At 44.0% G+C, this 19,734-nt stretch overlaps 1 protein-coding gene across 2 annotated transcripts in view; it reads left to right on the forward strand.

Moving 5' to 3' along the window:
• The window catches only part of LOC124266685 (coiled-coil domain-containing protein 62-like), a 28,292-nt gene extending 9,668 nt beyond the window's left edge, over positions 1-18,624 (forward strand). For both annotated transcript variants that reach the window (XM_046701492.1, XM_046701486.1), the window contains 8 exons: positions 4,961-5,062; positions 5,413-5,584; positions 5,815-5,916; positions 8,867-8,955; positions 11,595-11,689; positions 12,485-12,635; positions 13,276-13,395; positions 17,930-18,624. In XM_046701492.1, the coding sequence (XP_046557448.1) occupies positions 4,961-5,062; positions 5,413-5,584; positions 5,815-5,916; positions 8,867-8,955; positions 11,595-11,689; positions 12,485-12,635; positions 13,276-13,395; positions 17,930-18,379 (1,281 nt within the window). In that variant the 3' untranslated portion in view covers positions 18,380-18,624. The remainder of the gene's footprint in view (positions 1-4,960; positions 5,063-5,412; positions 5,585-5,814; positions 5,917-8,866; positions 8,956-11,594; positions 11,690-12,484; positions 12,636-13,275; positions 13,396-17,929) is intronic.
• Positions 18,625-19,734: the final 1,110 nt, after the last annotated feature.

The following is a 19,734-nucleotide window of genomic DNA, read 5'->3' on the forward strand; positions in this document are numbered from 1 at the left end:
CATTTCTACAGTTTTTACCGGTGCTCAGCTTCACTTTGGGGTTAGCTTCCTGATTTTGCGGTGTCTATGTACGGACAGTGCGTTCACTCCAATGCGGTGCTTTCATTCTGTTTGGCGCTTCAGAGAGTACCTTGGCTTTTTGATTGGCTCGTTTCTACACACTAGGTCAATGCACTGTTTTCTGTCCAGTGCGACGCTTTGCTCCAATGCACCGCTTTCATTCACTTCCTTGTTATCTACTAGTGCGCTGATTGTATCCAGTGTGCCGTTTTAAACCAGTGCGCTGCTCTCTAAGTATCAACGCTTCCATCCAGTGCATCTTTTCTGCTGGTTGTATAGAGGTGGTAGTTATGTCAGTAGCGCAGGCCTCTATTTTACGACGGCGATTGACGATCCTGGATCTTTAAGATTCCTCCATCTACCTTCCGATCTTCACCTTCGATGAATGATTCGATTCAACAACTCTACCCTTCGTCGTAGATGTCAGCTCTACAACCACCCTGTTTGACATTTCTGTCCAGAAACTGGTTGATGTTAAAGGAATGATGATGAGGATGACGAAACAGGCCCCGATTACACCCAGCGATACATCATAATGCTGCTTTGAGTAGTCTGTAGTAACCAGACTCAGTGAAGTGTCGTATACTATTCCTGAATATCAAGTTGGCCTAGTATCCACAGTTTCTGCGTGTGGTATCAATGTTTGGTCAAGTAGTGAGCGTCCCTTAACACGGATGTTATGGGTTGGGACTCGCCTGGTTAACCGAAGAACGTGGTGTCTGTTTTTTGTCACTATTGCATGTGGGAAGCGTTTGCAATGGCGGACTACTGTTTGTTTACGGAGATTTTTTGATAATTAGAGTGATTATGGAGTGCCCTGACAGACCGGTCTTGGTCCTACAAAGCGGATAACTATCCCAGCCTTTAATTGCCAGTGATGATGGACAGTGCCATTCCTGGTAAGAGTGATTATGTCGAGTTTCGTCAGTCAGCCGGGAGAAACAGTTTACCGAGGGTGCCAGACAGTATCGCCATGACGCTTTCACTTTGGCTGGGTTTACGCGGTTCTTAGCTTAAGGTCTCAGTTCAGAGGTCACTGCAGCTATGTCCGGACTGTTCGTAGGCATCGATGTTACTACCTTCCGTCTCCTTTACAAACGTTCCTGGGGTCACTGGTCTTTTTTACCTCCGCCATTCCATCAACTTTACGAATGTTCCGGTAGACTGACGATCCCATACATCGCATCTACTAACTTTCTCACTCTATCTGGCGGACCAACACTTCATTTGGCGAACTAGACATTCTCAACGATCACTGTTTATACAGCCTTCATCACTCTGTGTACAATGTGTACGTTCCTGTAGGTTAACTGACATCTCCATGCCACGAACCTCCTACATTCAGCACTTCTTCAGTGCTGTCATGGTAGCTTGGCTACTCGAACGTATCCTATCTCTGGAGAGTTTTTTTCTTCAGTGGCAATAGTTGCTAGGCCTTCTGACGTCAGCTTAAGCCCCAACATACAGAGACCATCTCCAACTTCAACAGATACTGCGATTCTACGCTCGTATCTCAAGGTTGATAACTGAACCCAATGGAATTGTTTCGCCTTCCTGAACCACTTCGTCCAGTCCTTCAGGGTGGCCCGACAGGATTGGCGTCCCTCAGGATCTCTCTTCCTCCAGCGCTCCATCTCCAATGATGGTTGGATGGGTTGAATAATTACAGTGGAGTCTCTTTAAGGCCGTTTGCGCCAGTACATCGCCTGTACGTAGTCACTTTTCTACACGGGTGGGAAGCTCACTTTCTTGATCAGCAAGTGGCAGGGTTGTGGTCTCCCCCAGACCGCGCATGTCACATCAACGTTTGGAGCTCAGGGCAGTGATTCGTGCGTTCACTCATTGGCATCACCTGTTACAATCAACCAAGCTTTTGTTTCGATCGGACTATGCTGCGATCATGTGGCACATTAATAGAATGGGATCCACGGGGTCTCCTCAGCTTCTTTAGTTGAAACAACAGCTTTTTCCACTTAGTGGACTCTTTCAACATCATTGAAGTATGTCATTGCAGATTCTTTGTCCCGTCTGGTTCGACAATACCCGATGGGGTGGAAACTGCATCCGCAGGTGTTCAAGACTTTGTGCCTTGGGATGACTTGAACGCGTATGCGTTTCCACCAGTGGCGCTACTTCCACGCATACTGCTCAAGTTACACCCAATGCAGCGGTTGACATTGATTTTGGGTTGCACCGTTTTGGCTCGTTAGATTGTTCCTAACCTGCAAGACTTGGCCGACCCATTCCAGTACCACTTCCCGTCACGCCGATATTATGGTTCATCTTCACTCCGATCAGCTGCATGGTCTCCGCTCACACTTAATTTTCACGCTGGTGCCTTTACTTGAATCGCTAACTGCAAAGGGATATTTAAAGCGAGTCGCTGCGGCAATTACCATGGCGCATCGAATTCTACTAGGCCACTCTGTGGTGATTTTGAAGCGTACTGCTAGACGATGGGTATTATATCTCCCACTACAGCATCACCTCAGATGGTCGCGGAGTACCTCCAGCATCGTTGAACTTCCAAGGAATTGACGGGTTCCACCTTGTCTACATACCTGGCCATGCGTAACACAGTTATTGTGCCGGCTACGGGTGCGAAGGTTTCAACTGTCCCTGAGCTCCAGTCTCTCCTTAGATCTTACAAGTTGCTGATCAATCCCGGAAGTTCTGGCCACCAGCCTGGGACCTTTCCGTGGTTTTTAATCATCTCATGTCAGAGGAGTATGAACCTCTGGCAGAGAAGGCTTTCAAGCATGTCACGTTTAAGTCTTTCTTCCTCCCGGTTCTTGCGACTGCTGCCTGCATCTCCGAGCTTCACGCACTGGATGTCTCCCGGTTGCCTTTCAAGAGGACCAGACATGTCAACGCCCTCCCTGGCTGAAGTGGGATCTCTTCGCTGAAACCAGTTGCCTGGACAGCCGGACAGACTATTCGCCTTCCCGCATCTTCTATTTTGGGCCCTGACGACACTGAGAATCTTTCCCTATGTCCTGTCCGGAATTTACGGGTCTTTTAACTGCCTCCATGGACCGTCGTCGGTTACGCAAGAGACTGTTCATTTCTCTGTCATCTGCCTCATCTACAGAAGTCTCTCGTACCACACTGACCTTCGGGATGCGATCTACCTTCGTGTAGGTTTTGCATTTTCTCTATATCATGAACGATATCGGTCCTATCTTTCTTATTGGTATGGATTATATTGGGCATAGACCACCTCACCTAGGGTACTAGGGTGTGTCTGCACTGTCATAGTTATGACTCGATAGACTGAGAGGCCAGTCTTGTGCTAAATGCAGAGGTGGTCGACACTCCACTTACTGACCTCTACTCTCTGAGCAATTACGTCAGTAAAGTGTTCATTTCCAATTACCTGCGTGGTTTTCGAAGCGTTCCGCTCCTAAGTCCTTTCTCACCTTTGGTAAGTTAGGGGGATTGGTACTGAACGTTAAACTAGTTGAGCAACCGGGCTATTCCCTCTTTCACCGCCTTCCAGCGTGTGTCTGTGGGGGGTAGTTTCGAAGCAGGGACTGGCCAGATTAAGGTCCTCGACTCTAATTCACTGGTGTCACCTGATAAATCGCGGGGCAGCGGGGCCTACTTGCCAAACTGCGTCCTTTTGCTTGTCAAAAGTTGCGGCTGAAAACCACATTAATTCGGAATCGCCCACTCCCTAGAGATTTTTTGCTGCGTAAGCCAAGGGGTTATCTGAAGCAACCCATCTCAAGTTTGGAGTTTGCATATCTGGAGTTGGTGCTTTCTGCTGGCCTCCTTGGGTTATGCGTCTTCACGGTTGTAAGTATTGACAGGGTAATCTGCGGCCCTCCTGCCAACCGTGGGAGTATGCATACCGTGAGATAGGATAAGTTAAAAAAATTGAAAATTTTACTATAAATTGTATATTTATATACTTATCCTATCTCACGCGATGGATACCCACCTGACCTGCCCCACATCACAGATTAAAGGAAGCTCCAAGACGAGAATGACAGGCACAGACCGTCACGTGATCATCTGAGCGATCTGCACGCTTATTGAGATGATTGACAGGTACTGCTATCGGTCGGGGGGTCAGAGGCCAGATAACTTTTGATTCAACTTAGTCTACAGCACGTTTCCACACATGGTCGTAGAAGAAGAGAGGTGAATACCGTGAGATAGGATAAGTATATAAATATACAATTTATAGTAAAATTTTCAACACATGGTCGTAGAAGAAGAGAGGTGAATACCGTGAGATAGAATAAGTATATAAATATACAATTTATAGTAAAATTTTCAATTATGAACTTTCTGAAAAATGAGCTCTAAGTGAATCTGATATGTTGTGTTGTAATACATAGTGCAATAAATTAAAAATTTGAAACTATTACCTTTAGTTTGTGTGTTTTTGTTATGATGGGGGGCAGTTGTCCGGGGGGCAATTAACCCAGGGGGCCTAGACCCATGTATATATATTTCATAAATAGAGAATCGTAACAGTTCAGTAGAGAGAGTTTAACAAGTCAGAAAGGCCTTTTTATCAGTCAAAATGCCCATATTGGAATTTATTTTCAAATTATTGCCTTTGTCCAACTATTGATATTGAGTTTTTGAGTAAACTTGCATTTCACTAAAACAGGGCTGTGTATGATACCTCTGAATTTGGTAATTTTCTGTAAAATACATAGGTGTACATTATTGCATTGAATATAATGACAAATGTCCAAGGAAGTATAGAAATACACAATAAACAAGAAGTTGTCATCCATAAAGTTGTATGTTCCATTTTTGAAGTATAGAACAACTGCCAAAAATTTCATTTTTGTACAATGTACTTTGTTTTAAAAAATCTGCTCACCAATGTCTCTGAGTTTGGAATACGCGATAAATTGCTGTGTTTGCATTTTTCTTTAAGAAACAGAATGAGAGTTTGGGTAACTCTTTGAAGGCCATGTCCGGAACAATCGGTCAGTTGGAGGCTCGGGAGCAGGAACTGATGACACTGCTCCGTCTCAAGGTACGCCCCATAACGCAAGAATGGAAGATAACTAAAAAACAAACAAGCCTTAGGGGCAGTGGGGCTGCAAAACATTACTTGTCTCTTTAATATTTATTAATAAATAAGAAGACTTTCAGATGTCATTATATTTGAGAGGGAGAATTGAGAGGACCATAAATGAGGTAAAAAACTATAAGGCTCCATGTGCTAGAAGTATTGTAATTTTATTTGTCCAAGGTAATTTCTACTGGCCTCGGACCTACAGGTGAAATGTAAATTGTGACTTTGAATTGGATATTCAAAATACCAAAGAAGCAAACAAAGGTGCCTGCAGTAAGTACAGATAACTCACTCTGAGTGTTTCCTAGGAGAAGGACGTGTGCCAGGCCACCAGCAGCATGGCGGAGCTGAATGCCCGTATTCAGCATCTGGACATCCGATGTAATGAGTGCCAGACTCGGGAAGCCGACGCCCTGCACCGTGCCACGCAGTGGAAGCAGAAATACACTCAGGCCAGAGAGGAGAATGAAGAATATGCAAGTAGGGGTGCCTCTATGGCCTTGTTCTCAGTTGTTTAATGGGCTTTTGGTGAAGCTCTGCGCAAACAGCATGATAGTATTGTTAGTCTGCTAAATGTCCAAATATGAGATAGTATTCTTGTGTGTTTGTAACAGATAGGTTTTCTCAGGAACTTAGTATGTGACATACATCCCATCAGCCGATAGTACTGTGTACATTCTGTGGAATGATGTTGATTTGAACGGTTTCAGGTTCTTTACAAAGCAAGGACAATGAGCTGAGTCTAGTCAGGAGTGAGCTGCAGCAGCTGCAGCAGAGATTGGTGGCGGCGGAGGAGGAGCTTATGATGACAGGTGGGTGTCAGTGAAGTGTGGAGGGAGGAATCAGTGATAGTGTTGAGTCAGTGGAGGATGAGAGAGAGAGTCAGTGTAGTGTGGAGGGAAGAGTCGGTGAAGGGAGGAGTCACTGGAGTGTGGAGGAGGAGTCAGTGAAGTGTGGAGGGAGGAGTCTGGAGAGTGGAGGAGGAGTCACTGGAGTGGAGTGTGGAGGGAGGAGTCAGTGAAGTGTGGAGTGGAGGAGTCACTGGAGTGTGGAGGAGGAGTCATTGAGTCAGTGGAGGAGGAGTCAGTGATAGTGTCTAGATGGAGGAGGAGTCAGTGAAGTGTGGAGGGTCCAGTGGAGGAGGAGGAGTGTGGAGGGTGGTCAGTGAGGAGGAGTGTTGAGTCAGTGGGAGGAGGACTCAGTGATAGTGTCTAGATAGGAGTTACTGAAGTGTGGAGGGAGGAGTCACTGAAGTGTGGAGGGAGGAGTCAGTGATAGTGTGGAGGCAGGAGTCAGTGATAGTGTGGAGGGAGGAGTCAATGATAGTGTCTAGATAGGAGTCATTGAAGTGTGGAGGGAGGGTCAGTGGAGGGAGGAGTCATTGAAGTGTGGAGGGTGGTCAGAGAAGTATGGAGGGAGGAGTCATTGAGTCAGTGGAGGGAGGACTCAGTGATAGTGTCTAGATAGGAGTTACTGAAGTGTGGAGGGAGGAGTCACTGAAGTGTGGAGGGAGGAGTCAGTGATAGTGTGGAGGCAGGAGTCAGTGATAGTGTGGAGGGAGGAGTCAGTGATAGTGTCTAGATAGGAGTCATTGAAGTGTGGAGGGAGGGGTCAGTGGGAGGAGTCATTGAAGTGTGGAGGGTGGTCAGAGAAGTATGGAGGGAGGAGTCATTGGAGTCAGTGGAGGGAGGACTCAGTGAGGAGTGTCTGATGGAGTTACTGAAGTGTAGAGGGAGGTCACTGATGGGGTGTGGAGGGAGTGGAGGAGGGTGATGGTGTGGAGGAGTCAGTGATGAGTGTGGAGGGAGGAGTCAATGATGAGTGAGATAGGAGTCATTGAAGTGTGGAGGGAGGTCAGTGGAGGAGGAGTCATAGAAGTGTGGAGGTGGTCAGAAGAGAGAGTATGGAGGGAGGAGTCATTGAGTCAGTGGAGGGAGGACTCAGTGATAGTGTCTAGATAGGAGTTACTGAAGTGTGGAGGGAGGAGTCACTGAAGTGTGGAGGGAGGAGTCAGTGATAGTGTGGAGGCAGGAGTCAGTGATAGTGTGGAGGGAGGAGTCACTGAAGTGTGGAGGGAGGAGTCACTGAAGTGTGGAGGGAGGAGTCAGTGATAGTGTGGAGGAGGCAGGAGTCAGTGATAGTGTGGAGGAGGAGTCACTGTGAGTCCTGGTGTGGGAGGAGGAGTCACTGAAGTGTGTGGAGGGAGGAGTCACTGAAGTGTGAGGAGGGAGGAGTCAGTGATGGTGTGGAGGCAGGAGTCAGTGATAGTGTGGAGGAGGAGTCAATGATAGTGTCTAGAGGGAGGAGTCATTGGAGGTGTGTGGAGGGAGGGTCAGTGATGGAGGTGTGGAGGGAGGAGTCAGTGATAGTGTGGAGATAGGAGTCATTGAAGTATGGAGGGAAGGGTCAGTGATAGTGGAGGGTCATTGGTGTGGAGGGAGGAGGGTCAGTGGAGGAAGAGTCATTGAAGTGAGGGTGGTCAGGAGAAGTGTGGAGGAGAAGTCATTGAGTCAGTGGAGGGAGGAGTCAGTGATAGTGTCTAGATAGAATATACTGAAGTGTGGAGGGAGGAGTCAATGATAGTGTCTAGATAGGAGTTACTGAAGTGTGGAGGGAGGAGTCATTGAAGGGTGGAGGGAGGGGTCAGTGGAGGGAGGAGTCAGTGATAGTGTCTAGATAGAATATACTGAAGTGTGGAGGGAGGAGTCAGTCATAGTGTCTAGATAGAATATACTGAAGTGTGGAGGGAGGAGTCAATGATAGTGTCTAGATAGGAGTTACTGAAGTGTGGAGGGAGGAGTCAGTGATAGTGTCTAGATAGGAGTTACTGAAGTGTGGAGGGAGGAGTCAGTGATAGTGTGGAGGGAGGAGTCAGTGATAGTGTGGAGGGAGGAGTCAGTGATAGTGTCTAGATAGGAGTCATTGAAGGGTGGAGGGAGGGGTCAGTGGAGGGAGGAGTCAGTGAAGTGTGGAGGGTGGTCAGAGAAGTATGGAGGGAGGAGTCATGGAGTCATTGGAGGGAGGACTCAGTGATAGTGTCTAGATAGGAGTCATTGAAGTGTAGAGGGAGGAGTCATTGAGTCATTGAAGGGTGGAGGGAGGAGTTATTGAGTCAGTGGAGGGAGGACTCAGTGATAGTGTCTAGATAGGAGTTACTGAAGTGTGGAGGGAGGAGTCATTGAAGGGTGGAGGGAGGGGTCAGTGGAGGGAGGAGTCAGTGAAGTGTGGAGGGTGGTCAGAGAAGTATGGAGGGAGGAGTCATTGAGTCATTGGAGGGACGACTCAGTGATAGTGTCTGAGATAGGAGTCATTGAAGTGTAGAGGGAGGAGTCATTGAAGGGTGGAGGGAGGAGTCATTGAAGGGTGGAGGGAGGAGTCATTGAAGTGAGTGAGTTAGAATTTAACGTCACATCGGCAATATTTCAGCCATATCGTGACGAGAACATACTTGACATTGAAATGGAATATATGTACATTTTAAACCTGTCGACGAAGGACAGTAAAACAACTAGAATATCACACTTAGAATTATAACTAGCGTGGAAAGTTAAAATTAATAGCACTATTTGGACAATTCAATATAAAAGGCTACAGATCGCCAACAAGAGAAGATAGATCACCGTACTAGGGACGAGTCAGTGAAGTGTGGAGGGAGGAGTCAGTGGAAGGTGGAGTCAGTGAAGGGTGGAGTCAGTGGAGGGTGGAGTCAGTGATATTATCGACAATGTTCCTTGTTAAGATGAATATCCGTATTGTTCAAAGGTGAGCGTGATAAGAGCAAGGATGACCTGATTGAGTCACTGAGGTCAAAGCAGGAGCGGACGCTGGCCGAACTCCGGAGTGTTCGTGAGGGTAGGACAGACATTCATTCATAAATACCCTGCCAGTGCTTGCTAGGCCAAAGTGACAGTCCTTGTAAAGGTCTTGAATTAGAATTGACCTTTTCAAGCCTTCAAGCTGTAAGCTCAGAATTTGACACATTTTGATATAATTAGTTCTCTGGAAAAATTTGATCCTTGACTTGCAAAGACTTCAAGTTCGGTCACTCAATCAATCAGTTTATTTCGTGAAAAGACCTTAGGCCCACATACAAAATCATGATAATATTTCAGTATTTAGTGTTGGCCACCATGATATTGCTGGAATAGTGGCATAAAACTAAACTCACTCACTCACGCAGTATATACATGATTAACGTAGTGCAAACGCATCTTTTACATAATTTTCACAATTGGAAGCAAGCGTAAAATCATTAGAAAGACGTGTATTAATGAAATAATGGCTATTGATCCATAAGGCCTTCCAGTTTTTTTAATAAAGGAAGTGCACATATTGTTAGTAAAGTAATTCTACGTCTTGCATCTTTAGATTTGATAATAGTTAGATATGGTTCAATACTGAAAATCTGTTTAACTGATGAATAAGCATCTATAGATGATAATTTATGCAAATCTTCAAAAATTGGTTGTTGATGGCAGTCTTTTACTCTAATATTAATGATATGATATAACATTGCTTAGGGTACCTTTCATTAGTTAAATTCAAAAGTTTAAACCAGTATCTAATTACTCCAATGTCAGTGAGTGAGTGAGTATGGTTAATGCCACTTTAAGCATTATTCCAGCAATATCACGGCAGGGGACACGAGAAATGTCAGTGTCAGTGAACTAGTACAGTGTCTAAGGTCATTGTGGATGATAAGAAGGCAATTTCTGGTGTTTCCCACAGTAATATTGCTGGAATATTGCTAAAATGAGAGTAAAACCTCATTCACTAACAGAAAAAGCATACCTCATCCTCAAAAAGTGGAGCGTCAGTGGTTGATTCAAGTTTGGTTATCCCCAAATATGTAAAGAGGTTGCAGAAGAATTTTGTTCTGAAGTACACTTTTTGCATGACGTGACACTGTATTGACATCACTACACCATTCTTGTCTGCCCCCTTGGTACCCGACGTCACGATGCATGTCAGTTGTCATCTTCTCGTACAGCCTCCTACAGTAAACTACTCCGTAGCACCCCGTTTCTTGGTTTGCAGTTGCTTCACTCAGCTAAAATCACTGGTGGAAACATTGCATATATGTTTTTCGACGGATAAAATGTCAGAGGGATGACGGAGATACGGCAACGTTCACAATGTTTACATTCCCACAATGTATATAAGTTGTAGAATGATTGAATTCGCGTATTTGTTATGAATGAACAAGTTGTTCCGTCACAACAGGACCTGAGTGAGAGGTCATCGGTTATCCAATCAAATCGGTAGAATCTCAGGTCAAGTCGTTACGACACAGGTCAACGCGATACGACACTCGTTCTCGGTTCTCCTACCATCATATTATTAACCTTTTTAAACCTTTTCTAAAGTATCTAAACATCAAATTATTTTGTCAAAATCTATGCATTTCTTTGCTAGACGGCTCTTGTCAATTTTCTGCATTATGATCATGTCTCATATACCGAACCAAAAGCCTGGTACCACAATTACTAGTACAGTACTGTGGTAGGAGTGTACCGTTTCACCCCTACTAGTCACCTCAGAGACATCATGGTGTGTCTGAATGAGGCATCCACGTATGTTAAACTGTGGCATGGTGTCTCACTGGACTAGCACCATGCAAGCTATATTATTCCCAACTAGTAGTAGTACCTACCTTTACACATTCATGCACATTGCTGCACAAATCTTGCAAGCGATATTTACCCACAAAGGTGCAGGTTAGAATTGATCAACAATCCATGCTTGTTGTAATAGTCGACTAACGGGTTCGAGACTCGCTGACTTGGTTGAAACATGTTTACCATTTCCCAATTGCGTAGATGATGCGCATGATGGCAGTCACTGGATTGTCTGGTCCAGATTCGTTTATTTACACTACCACCTTATATCAGGAATATTTCTGACTGTGGCATTAAACAAAAACAAAAGTGATGTTAAATTGTCATTTTACACCTGACCGCCTCCGTGGTGTAGTGGTTAGAGCGTCCGCCCGGAAAGCGGAAGGTCACGGGTTCGATCCCCGACCGCGTCATACCAAAAGACGTTAAAATATGGTACTTGTTGGTCCCTGCCTGGCGCTCGGCATTAATGGGTACAACAAGGACTGGTCGGCTCGGAGTCAGTTTAATGTGTCTGAGTGGGGTATTCATGCTTCACTGCGGTATGGTATCTCAGTGGGCTAGCACTATAAAACCAGCTTAAGTCTGGGCTAGTACAAGCAGCCACACATACACATACACATGCATGCACGTCGTCATATGAGCGAAATATTCTCAAGCTCGATGTTAAACCCAATTTCACCTCACCTCACCTTTTTACACCTTCTCTGTTATGTATGAGATGCACAAGGCCAAAAGTCACCGAAGAATCACACCAACCGTGTTATGTTGATAATGTCACTGATGAAACAATCATTTGCAAGTTCTCTCAGTACATCAAACATCGTATATCAAGAATACACATTGACTCCTGCAATCCATTTGTATTCCAGTTGTATGAGCGACAGCAAAGGGAGATAACTCTGATGCAGCTCAACCTGGACAGCTCCCGGGAGAACAGCAACCAGAACAGCAACATGGAACAAAGGTTTGTAGTTGCTGCTGGTCAAAGAATAATACACTGAATGTGTAACACGTTACGTGGTGGCGTCAGTGATTTCCTGGACCAGCGGCTGAGATGCAAGAGGTCGATGATGTGCCCAAAGAATTCTTCAGCATCTGCTGTAAGAGGGTCTTGACGCCATTTTTTTACCCTGGTTTGAAAAAGCATGTCCATCTGTCTATAGTACTGGTCATTTCTCACAATATGCAAACTGATAATCGGAGCTGAGTAATCAATCAATAATCAATTGTCACCGTAAACCCGACCAAAAAACTCATGTAGGCAATAACAGGAAATAAGACAGGCATCAATTAATACCACGATCAAAACAATCAAGGATATTTCCTGTTGAGATAAGCGGGGGGTAGCCTAATGGTTAAAGCATCCGCTCGTCACGCTGAAGACCCGGGTTCGATTCCCCACATGGGTACAATGTGTGAAGCCCATTACTGATGTCCCCGCCGTGATATTGCTGGAATATTGCTGAAAGCGGCATAAAACCATACTAACTCATGACACTTGAAGTAACCTTCCAATCAAACTGCATGTTACTGGTTACAGGAGAAGTAATGACATCACAAGTGCTTGACCTTTGTCCTTATGACCTTGACCTCAGATAGATTTGTATTTGGTTTGAATTCTGGAAAAAGTGTCAGTTTACTCGGATTTCTATCCCTTCTTTTTCTTCTTAATATTGGGTATATTGATCTAGAGAAATCAGTTTAACAAGAAACTACAGATTTCATACCCAATTATTGAATGTTTTTCTCACATTTCTAGCATTGGTCTGGAGGATTCCATCAGTTGCCATGGTAATGATGAACCAGTTCAACATGTGTCTCCACGGCAACATGATGTTGACAGTGACAATCTCCGTGTTTCATTTGAGGACCGTCTGTCATCATTTCTAGATCAAGACACAGATAGTGAGGTGAACTGATGAGAGAATAGCCTACAACAGCGTTTAAAATTCCCGCCTGCCCGACCGTCCGGAACGGTCTATTTTCATCTCAGACGGTCAAATTTCAAAAGTAGCCTGTCCGGTGGTCTGGTAGATATTTCTGTGATCGTGATTGTGAGGCAGAAAATGCAACAGATTTCTAGTTTGTAAACCAGGCCATGTACCTTAGCCTTAACATTACGATACATGCAGTAAAGTATTCAGAAAATTGATTTTATTTTGTTTTGTTTTTATTGTTGAAAATTGGACAGGCAAGTTTGTATCCGGACTGGTAAGTTTTTAAAGTTACCAGTCCGGCTGTCTGGCTTGGAATTTTGGGAGTCTTAAACGCAGCCTACAAGCTTTGATTGTTACTGATATGTCTTGTGTAAAACTGTGTAAATCTCAAAAACTTGGTGATGGAGTCAAAGTATTTGTTATATTCCTCTAATTTAGGTATTCACATTTGTGTCTGCTTCTGGATCGGTGTTTGACAGCAGAATATTAAAACTTGACATGCAGAAGCTTTGGATTCCTCCACCTAATCCACCTTAAACTCTGTTGATGCCTATTGCCTATATCTGATGTTTTATAGTTGATCAGGATTTGTAGCAGAAAGATTTGTTTCCAGGCTCTGACCCATGCTGATGTTGCCTCACCTGCCAGTAAACTACAGCGGCTGTTGACAGAGTCAAGGATGATGATAGAGAGCCTGGAGAAGTCCACTGTACCAGCCTCCAGTAACACCCAGGTGAGTCAGTAGAGGTGCACTGTACCAGCCTCCAGTATCACCCTGTGGCCGTATGCATATGTCGGGCGTAAATTCTAGTCCGGGCGTAAGTAAAATGTGCGCCCGGACGTAACGTTAACCGGTATGCACATAGTAGACGTAGTTAAAGTTACGCCAGTCGTAGCGCTCTATATTCACGCCACCTACCCAGCGAAGCGTAAGCCGAAGCGTAGCCTTGTAATGGCGACACTGGATGCGAGTTTTTATCAAGCACATTTTCAAAAGTTTTAAAAGTGAGCGTTATGCGAGAATTGCGCTCAGGCGTGGTCCTGGATCTGCGTCACGGCTATAAAATTGCACAGAAATGTAGAATATTTAATTTCATATCCGTTGGTATAAATATAAGTCGCGACTTCCTCGGCGGTTTGAGAAATAGACACTGCTAAATGTTGTCTAAAAATTTTGTTGCAGCGTTAATACACTGTCAATTTCTCCGTTTTTGTCGTGCACCGATAAAAGCACTCTGCTACGATTTTTTAATTTGGCATCTTTACAGAAAGTGTGGCGAAGAAAATACAGCCTGATATCTGAGCGACATAAGTGTATATGAATTGGGTTTATGTGCTAATGCATAGCGTTAGGCGCTCAACATTAAAATGACTACCAATAAGTGTCAAAATGGATTTTCTTCTATGGCGTCAACTGGCGACAGAGAGGTCATACTGCATATATAAAAGATAAGGGGCATAACTGAGTTATGCTTAACACTAGGTCAATGTTACTCAGATCACTTGGAGAAAAGTTGTTGTGGATACTTACGGTATATTTTCGTTATGTTGTGTTCACGGTGAACCAACCTATTCCATTACAAAGTTCCCCAATGTGGCCGGATACGTTTTGGTAGTTTCACAATTTATAAGAAAAGATGGCAATGTACTACTTGAGAAAGCAGAATAGCGATTTGGATGGCCCTATCCGATATGTAAGTTAGTTCTTAGATTCCCATATTCTCCTGTTTGTGTAGATGTATATTGACTAATTTTGCATCATTATTAGCGAATTACTACCCATATCTTCAAATGTACTGAAATTACTGATAATAATACAACATTTTAGTTGGCGTCATGGCTTGTTATATGCATTTTGCGGCGTCGGAAAAAGGCGACATTGGTTTGCTGATTAGTATATATCTTACCTAAATTCCATTAATTGTATGAAAGGTCTGCGGCTTCTATGTCTGAATTTAACACTCTTTAGACCAAACATCAAATGAATGATTTTACCAATTAAATAGTGTCCTGAATATATCAACAATTAGGCGGTTTGACTGCGTATCTTGTGAGCAACAGCACCTGTTTGGCATCAATTTAGCGTAAATGAAAAATAATATTTCACAACACCCAAATATTTTGCAATTATGGCTATGTGTGCCAATTTCTTATGTAAATATTATTCAAACAATCAAAACTTTCAAAGAATAAAAAAGCATACCCTATATCCAGGTATAATATGGTATTGAACAAGGCTAAATGTATATACTGAAAATAGTTTGATGAAAAAATATCTGAGCGATACGCAAAGTATACATCATAATACTGAAAGTGTAGTCGGAAGGATAGGGCGATTGGGTTTACACTTGTTCAACCGACCTTCACCTCAAAGAAATTGTTTAACATGTACAAGAATGTTGACGTATGACATCACTACCACCGACCGATTACTTATAATTTGGCGGCTACGCTGACAAAGGTACACAGGATTTTGCGAGGACCCTTCCTTTGATTCAGGGATCGTTTGTACAGAAATATGAGAAATATTTAAGCAGAATGATTCTGACTATATGTGTATTGTTATATGTTTTATCGTTTTCATTGTAAGTAAGGGAAGAAGCCAGAAATGCTGATAAAAACCTTTGTCGTTCTCGTCAGTCATGGCGTCCGCTGCACGGACGCCGACAATTTCTTATGAAATATCAAATGATTGCATTGCTTCTTTTTAATTTCCCATTTCTTGCTACGATACTCTTTCCATGCATATTCTAAAGCTATTGAGCCATTGCAAGCAATGAATAGGCGGCTGCATGTCGGAAAATTTCAGAAAATGCTACATTAGTATAAAATCGGAATTTTTCTTTCTTTACAAAGCGCAGACCTTCGAGCACAAGCGTTCGTTTGGACTTTTGACACTCAATATCTTTCGTTTCATTTTATCCAGACAGTTGATATTGGTGACAAAGACCATTAGTAATTTGATTCTAAAATGTATGGGGGAATTCAGTGATGCATTTGTCGCAGGTAAATGTGATATACCACGTGATGTAATTGGCGTCTCATTACCGTCCTCAGCGAAACTTGATTTTGTAAACACTATCAATATGGCGGAGCGCGCCGGCGTTCGTGTTTACAAGTGTATTTTCAGAATTATCATTAGTGATTTCATGAAAACCTGATATCAGTGATCATTAATATGCTATTTTTTGAAATTCAATACATCTGAGTAGTAATTATCCGATTTGAACATTTGAAAACATACACCAAATAGCGCTGTGAATCGTGATTTCGAAATGTGTTAAATATGGCGACATTTATGGTGAAGCCCATTTTGAAAGTCCATGTTATTTCTCCATGAGGATGCATCGGTAAAGTTGGGTTTTCTCGGTTTTCTTTGGCTTTCCATGATTACGGCTGCAAGGGATGTACCGCGAAGTTGTTTCGCGCCTTTTACCAGTGGTTTAAAAACGTTCGAAAATCTAAAAATAGCACACCGAGCCTTGACATAAATCCGTTAAGCCGGTAGTATGCGCCTAGAAGCTTAACCGACGTTAATGCATGGCGTGTAAGAGGAGGCTGCTAAATTGGCGTAAGTGTGTTACGCCTGACGTTAGCTACGCCCAACATGTGCATACGGCCACTGGTGTGTCAGTAGAGGTCCACTGTACCAGCCTCCAGTAACACCCTGGTGTGTCAGTAGAGGTCCACTGTACCAGCCTCCAGTAACACCCAGGTGAGTCAGTAGAGGTCCACTGTACCAGCCTCCAGTATCACCCAGGGGTGTCAGTAGAGGTCCACTGTACCAGCCTCCAGTAACACCCAGGTGAGTCAGTAGAGGTGCACTGTACCAGCCTCCAGGGAGGTAACACCCAGGTGAGTACCAGCCTCCAGTAACACCCAGGTGATTCAGTAGAGGTCCAGTACCAGAGGGTGCACTGTACCAGCCTCCAGTAACACCCAGGTGAGTCAGTAGAGGTCCACTGTACCAGCCTCCAGTATCATCCAGGTGAGTCAGTAGAGGGTACCAGGTGAGTCAGTAGAGGTCCACTGTACCAGCCTCCAGTATCACCCAGGTGAGTCAGTAGAGGTCCACTGTACCAGCCTCCAGTAACACCCTGGTGAGTCAGTAGAGGTCCACTGTACCAGCCTCCAGTAACATCCAGGTGAGTCAGTAGAGGTCCACTCTACCAGGTGAGTCAGTCCAGGTGAGTCAGTAGAGGTCCACTGTACCAGGTCCACTGTACCAGCCTCCAGTAACACCCAGGTGAGTCAGTAGAGGTCCACTGTACCAGCCTCCAGTAACATCCAGGTGAGTCAGTAGAGGTCCACTGTACCAGCCTCCAGTAGCACCCAGGTGAGTCAGTTGAGGTCCACTGTACCTGCCTCCAGTAACATCCAGGTGAGTCAGTAGAGGTCCACTCTGCAAGTCTTCAGGAGCAAGCTAACAAGTTTAGGACCACACTCCCAGTCCCTGGTCACACAGCGACAAAAATGCTCAAATGAAGAATCGGCCTCTGTAAAAACCCAGATTTAGTGCCATTTTATCCTTTAGGTATAGGTATAGAATGAGCCATTTTGCTATTGTCGTAAGACTAGGTTAAGGTATATTTGAGATATGTTGAGAGCACTTTGCACAGTGGGGTGAGTGAGTGAGTTACACTTGTACGTGACATCAGCATTGTTTTGGCTATATAGCGACTTTGCACAGTGGGGTGAGTGAGTGAGTTACACTTGTACGTGACATCAGCATTGTTTTGGCTATATAGCGACTTTGCACAGTGGGGTGAGTGAGTGAGTTACACTTATGCATTGACATCAGCATTGTTTTGGCTATATAGCGACTTTGCACAGTGGGGTGAGTGAGTGAGTTACACTTGTACGTGACATCAGCATTGTTTTGGCTATATAGCGACTTTGCACAGTGGGGTGAGTGAGTGAGTTACACTTGTACGTGACATCAGCATTGTTTTGGCTATATAGCGACTTTGCACAGTGGGGTGAGTGAGTGAGTTACACTTGTACGTGACATCAGCATTGTTTTGGCTATATAGCGACTTTGCACAGTGGGGTGAGTGAGTGAGTTACACTTGTACGTGACATCAGCATTGTTTTGGCTATATAGCGACTTTGCACAGTGGGGTGAGTGAGTGAGTTACACTTGTACGTGACATCAGCATTGTTTTGGCTATATAGCGACTTTGCACAGTGGCACCCAAGCTGCATTGATTAGAGGCAGGCATAATATTGCTGACTGAGACATATGAGTGCATGGTATATACTTTCAGGGGAACTCTGTGTCCAGCCATACTTCACCAATGACCTCTCGGAATTCCTCAGTGCAAGAAAGATCAGCAAGTGAGCAGACACTCGGGGGGACCATAGTTCCACAGACCCAGGAAGTCCAAGAGAGCCTCCAGTCTTATCCTGTGTTGCAAGAGCAGACCAACTTTGGGATCATATCCCCATTAGAATTCAGGCCAAGGCCACATGCATCACACTACCATGAATCAAAATGTGATGTGAAAACAACTCAGCAAGACCCCTCTCTAAGTTCTGAATCACTGGAGCCTCACACACAGGGGTCAAGGGAACTTGAATTTTCAAGACCTTATCAGCATAACAAAGATCAGTCGAGGTCACAAGATGTTGAGTCTCTTGGGTCAAGGTCACATGACCCTTATTTTCAAGTGTCAAGGTCACTTGATTTCCAGTCCCGAAGAATTAAGGTCACATGACCCTTATTCACAGGTGTCAAGGTCATATGACTTCCAGTCCCAAGGTGAAACATCACAGGAAGGTGAAGGTCATGATGCAAGGTCACAATATTTTCAGTCCCAGCATTCCCTGTTTGGGTCAGAGTTACCTTCAGTGGCTCAGAATGAGTTCAGTGACACAGAATCGTCCAACATTCTCAGAAGACAGATTGACAGCTGACAATAGGCTCCAAACAGTTGATGTCAAATCTCAGTCCCTGCTCACCATACATGTGAAGGTGCTCTTGCACATTCATCATTCCATATCTTCTTCCCTATACAGTATCTGTACACTGTAGTCAATGTTTGCAAAGGCTATAAGTTCACTGTGTATACTACTCCAAGGAACTTAAGACCTGATTCTTTCCTATTACTACAGTTATTCTGTCATGCCAGGAATTGTGTTCCTTATCTTCTTTTGAGTGGTATACTCTGATTACCATTGATTGATAACCTTACATGCAAGCAACTGAAATTTGTAATGATTTTCAAGGCTCAAACATGCTATTTAAATTACTAAATTAGAATGAATTTGAGAAGAAAGAAACCCATTACAACATAGACAACTGTGCTTCCTTTTTGAAATGTCTGTTAACGGCTTTGGTCTCGTTTCAAAGATTGTTTGTCGGTGGGGTAGCTAAGTGATTAAGGCGTTCGCTCGTCACGCCGAAGACCCGAGTTCGATTCCCCACATGGGCACAATGTGTGAAGCCCATTTCTGGTTTCCCCCTCCGTGATATTGCTGGAAACTTTCTAAAAGCGGTGTGTAAAACTAAACTCATTCACTCACTTGTCTCGAAGTCATTTTGCATTCCAAAACATATTTCCAGCACACTCTGGAAAGTCAACAATTTCTTTTCTGGTTTCTTTGTTGCATATGTTTCATGGTTTTAATTCATGAGTTTATTTTTAAGTTGTGCTGAACCTCTGATAACTTGAAGTATTTGCGTTGATCCCTTCATCTTTCAACAGGGTGTTAGATTGAATTATGTTTTGGGAATATTCTTGTATCATACAGTTAATATTCCTGATATATGCAGGGGTGGAAATAACTTTAAAATTGCAAGTGTACTCCGGTACAGTGGCACATGTAAAATCACTTGCCCTGATAATTTTTCCACTCTACCGGCCGTTTTCTTGTTGATTTTTTAAATAAACAACATAATTAACATTGGAATATCAACAGGACACCGGTACAGTGTGATATACAAATTTGCTTGCCCGACAGAAAAAACACTGGACTCGGGCGTCGGGCAATCGGTTATTTCCACCCCTGATATGTCTATTCAACATGAGGACATGAGGGAACTTCCAAATGTATCATACAGTGCTATACC

This window comes from Haliotis rubra, unplaced genomic scaffold (genome assembly GCF_003918875.1).
Source record: "Haliotis rubra isolate DU_JTF1 unplaced genomic scaffold, ASM391887v1 Scf100, whole genome shotgun sequence".
Taxonomy (NCBI): Eukaryota; Metazoa; Mollusca; class Gastropoda; order Lepetellida; family Haliotidae; genus Haliotis; species Haliotis rubra.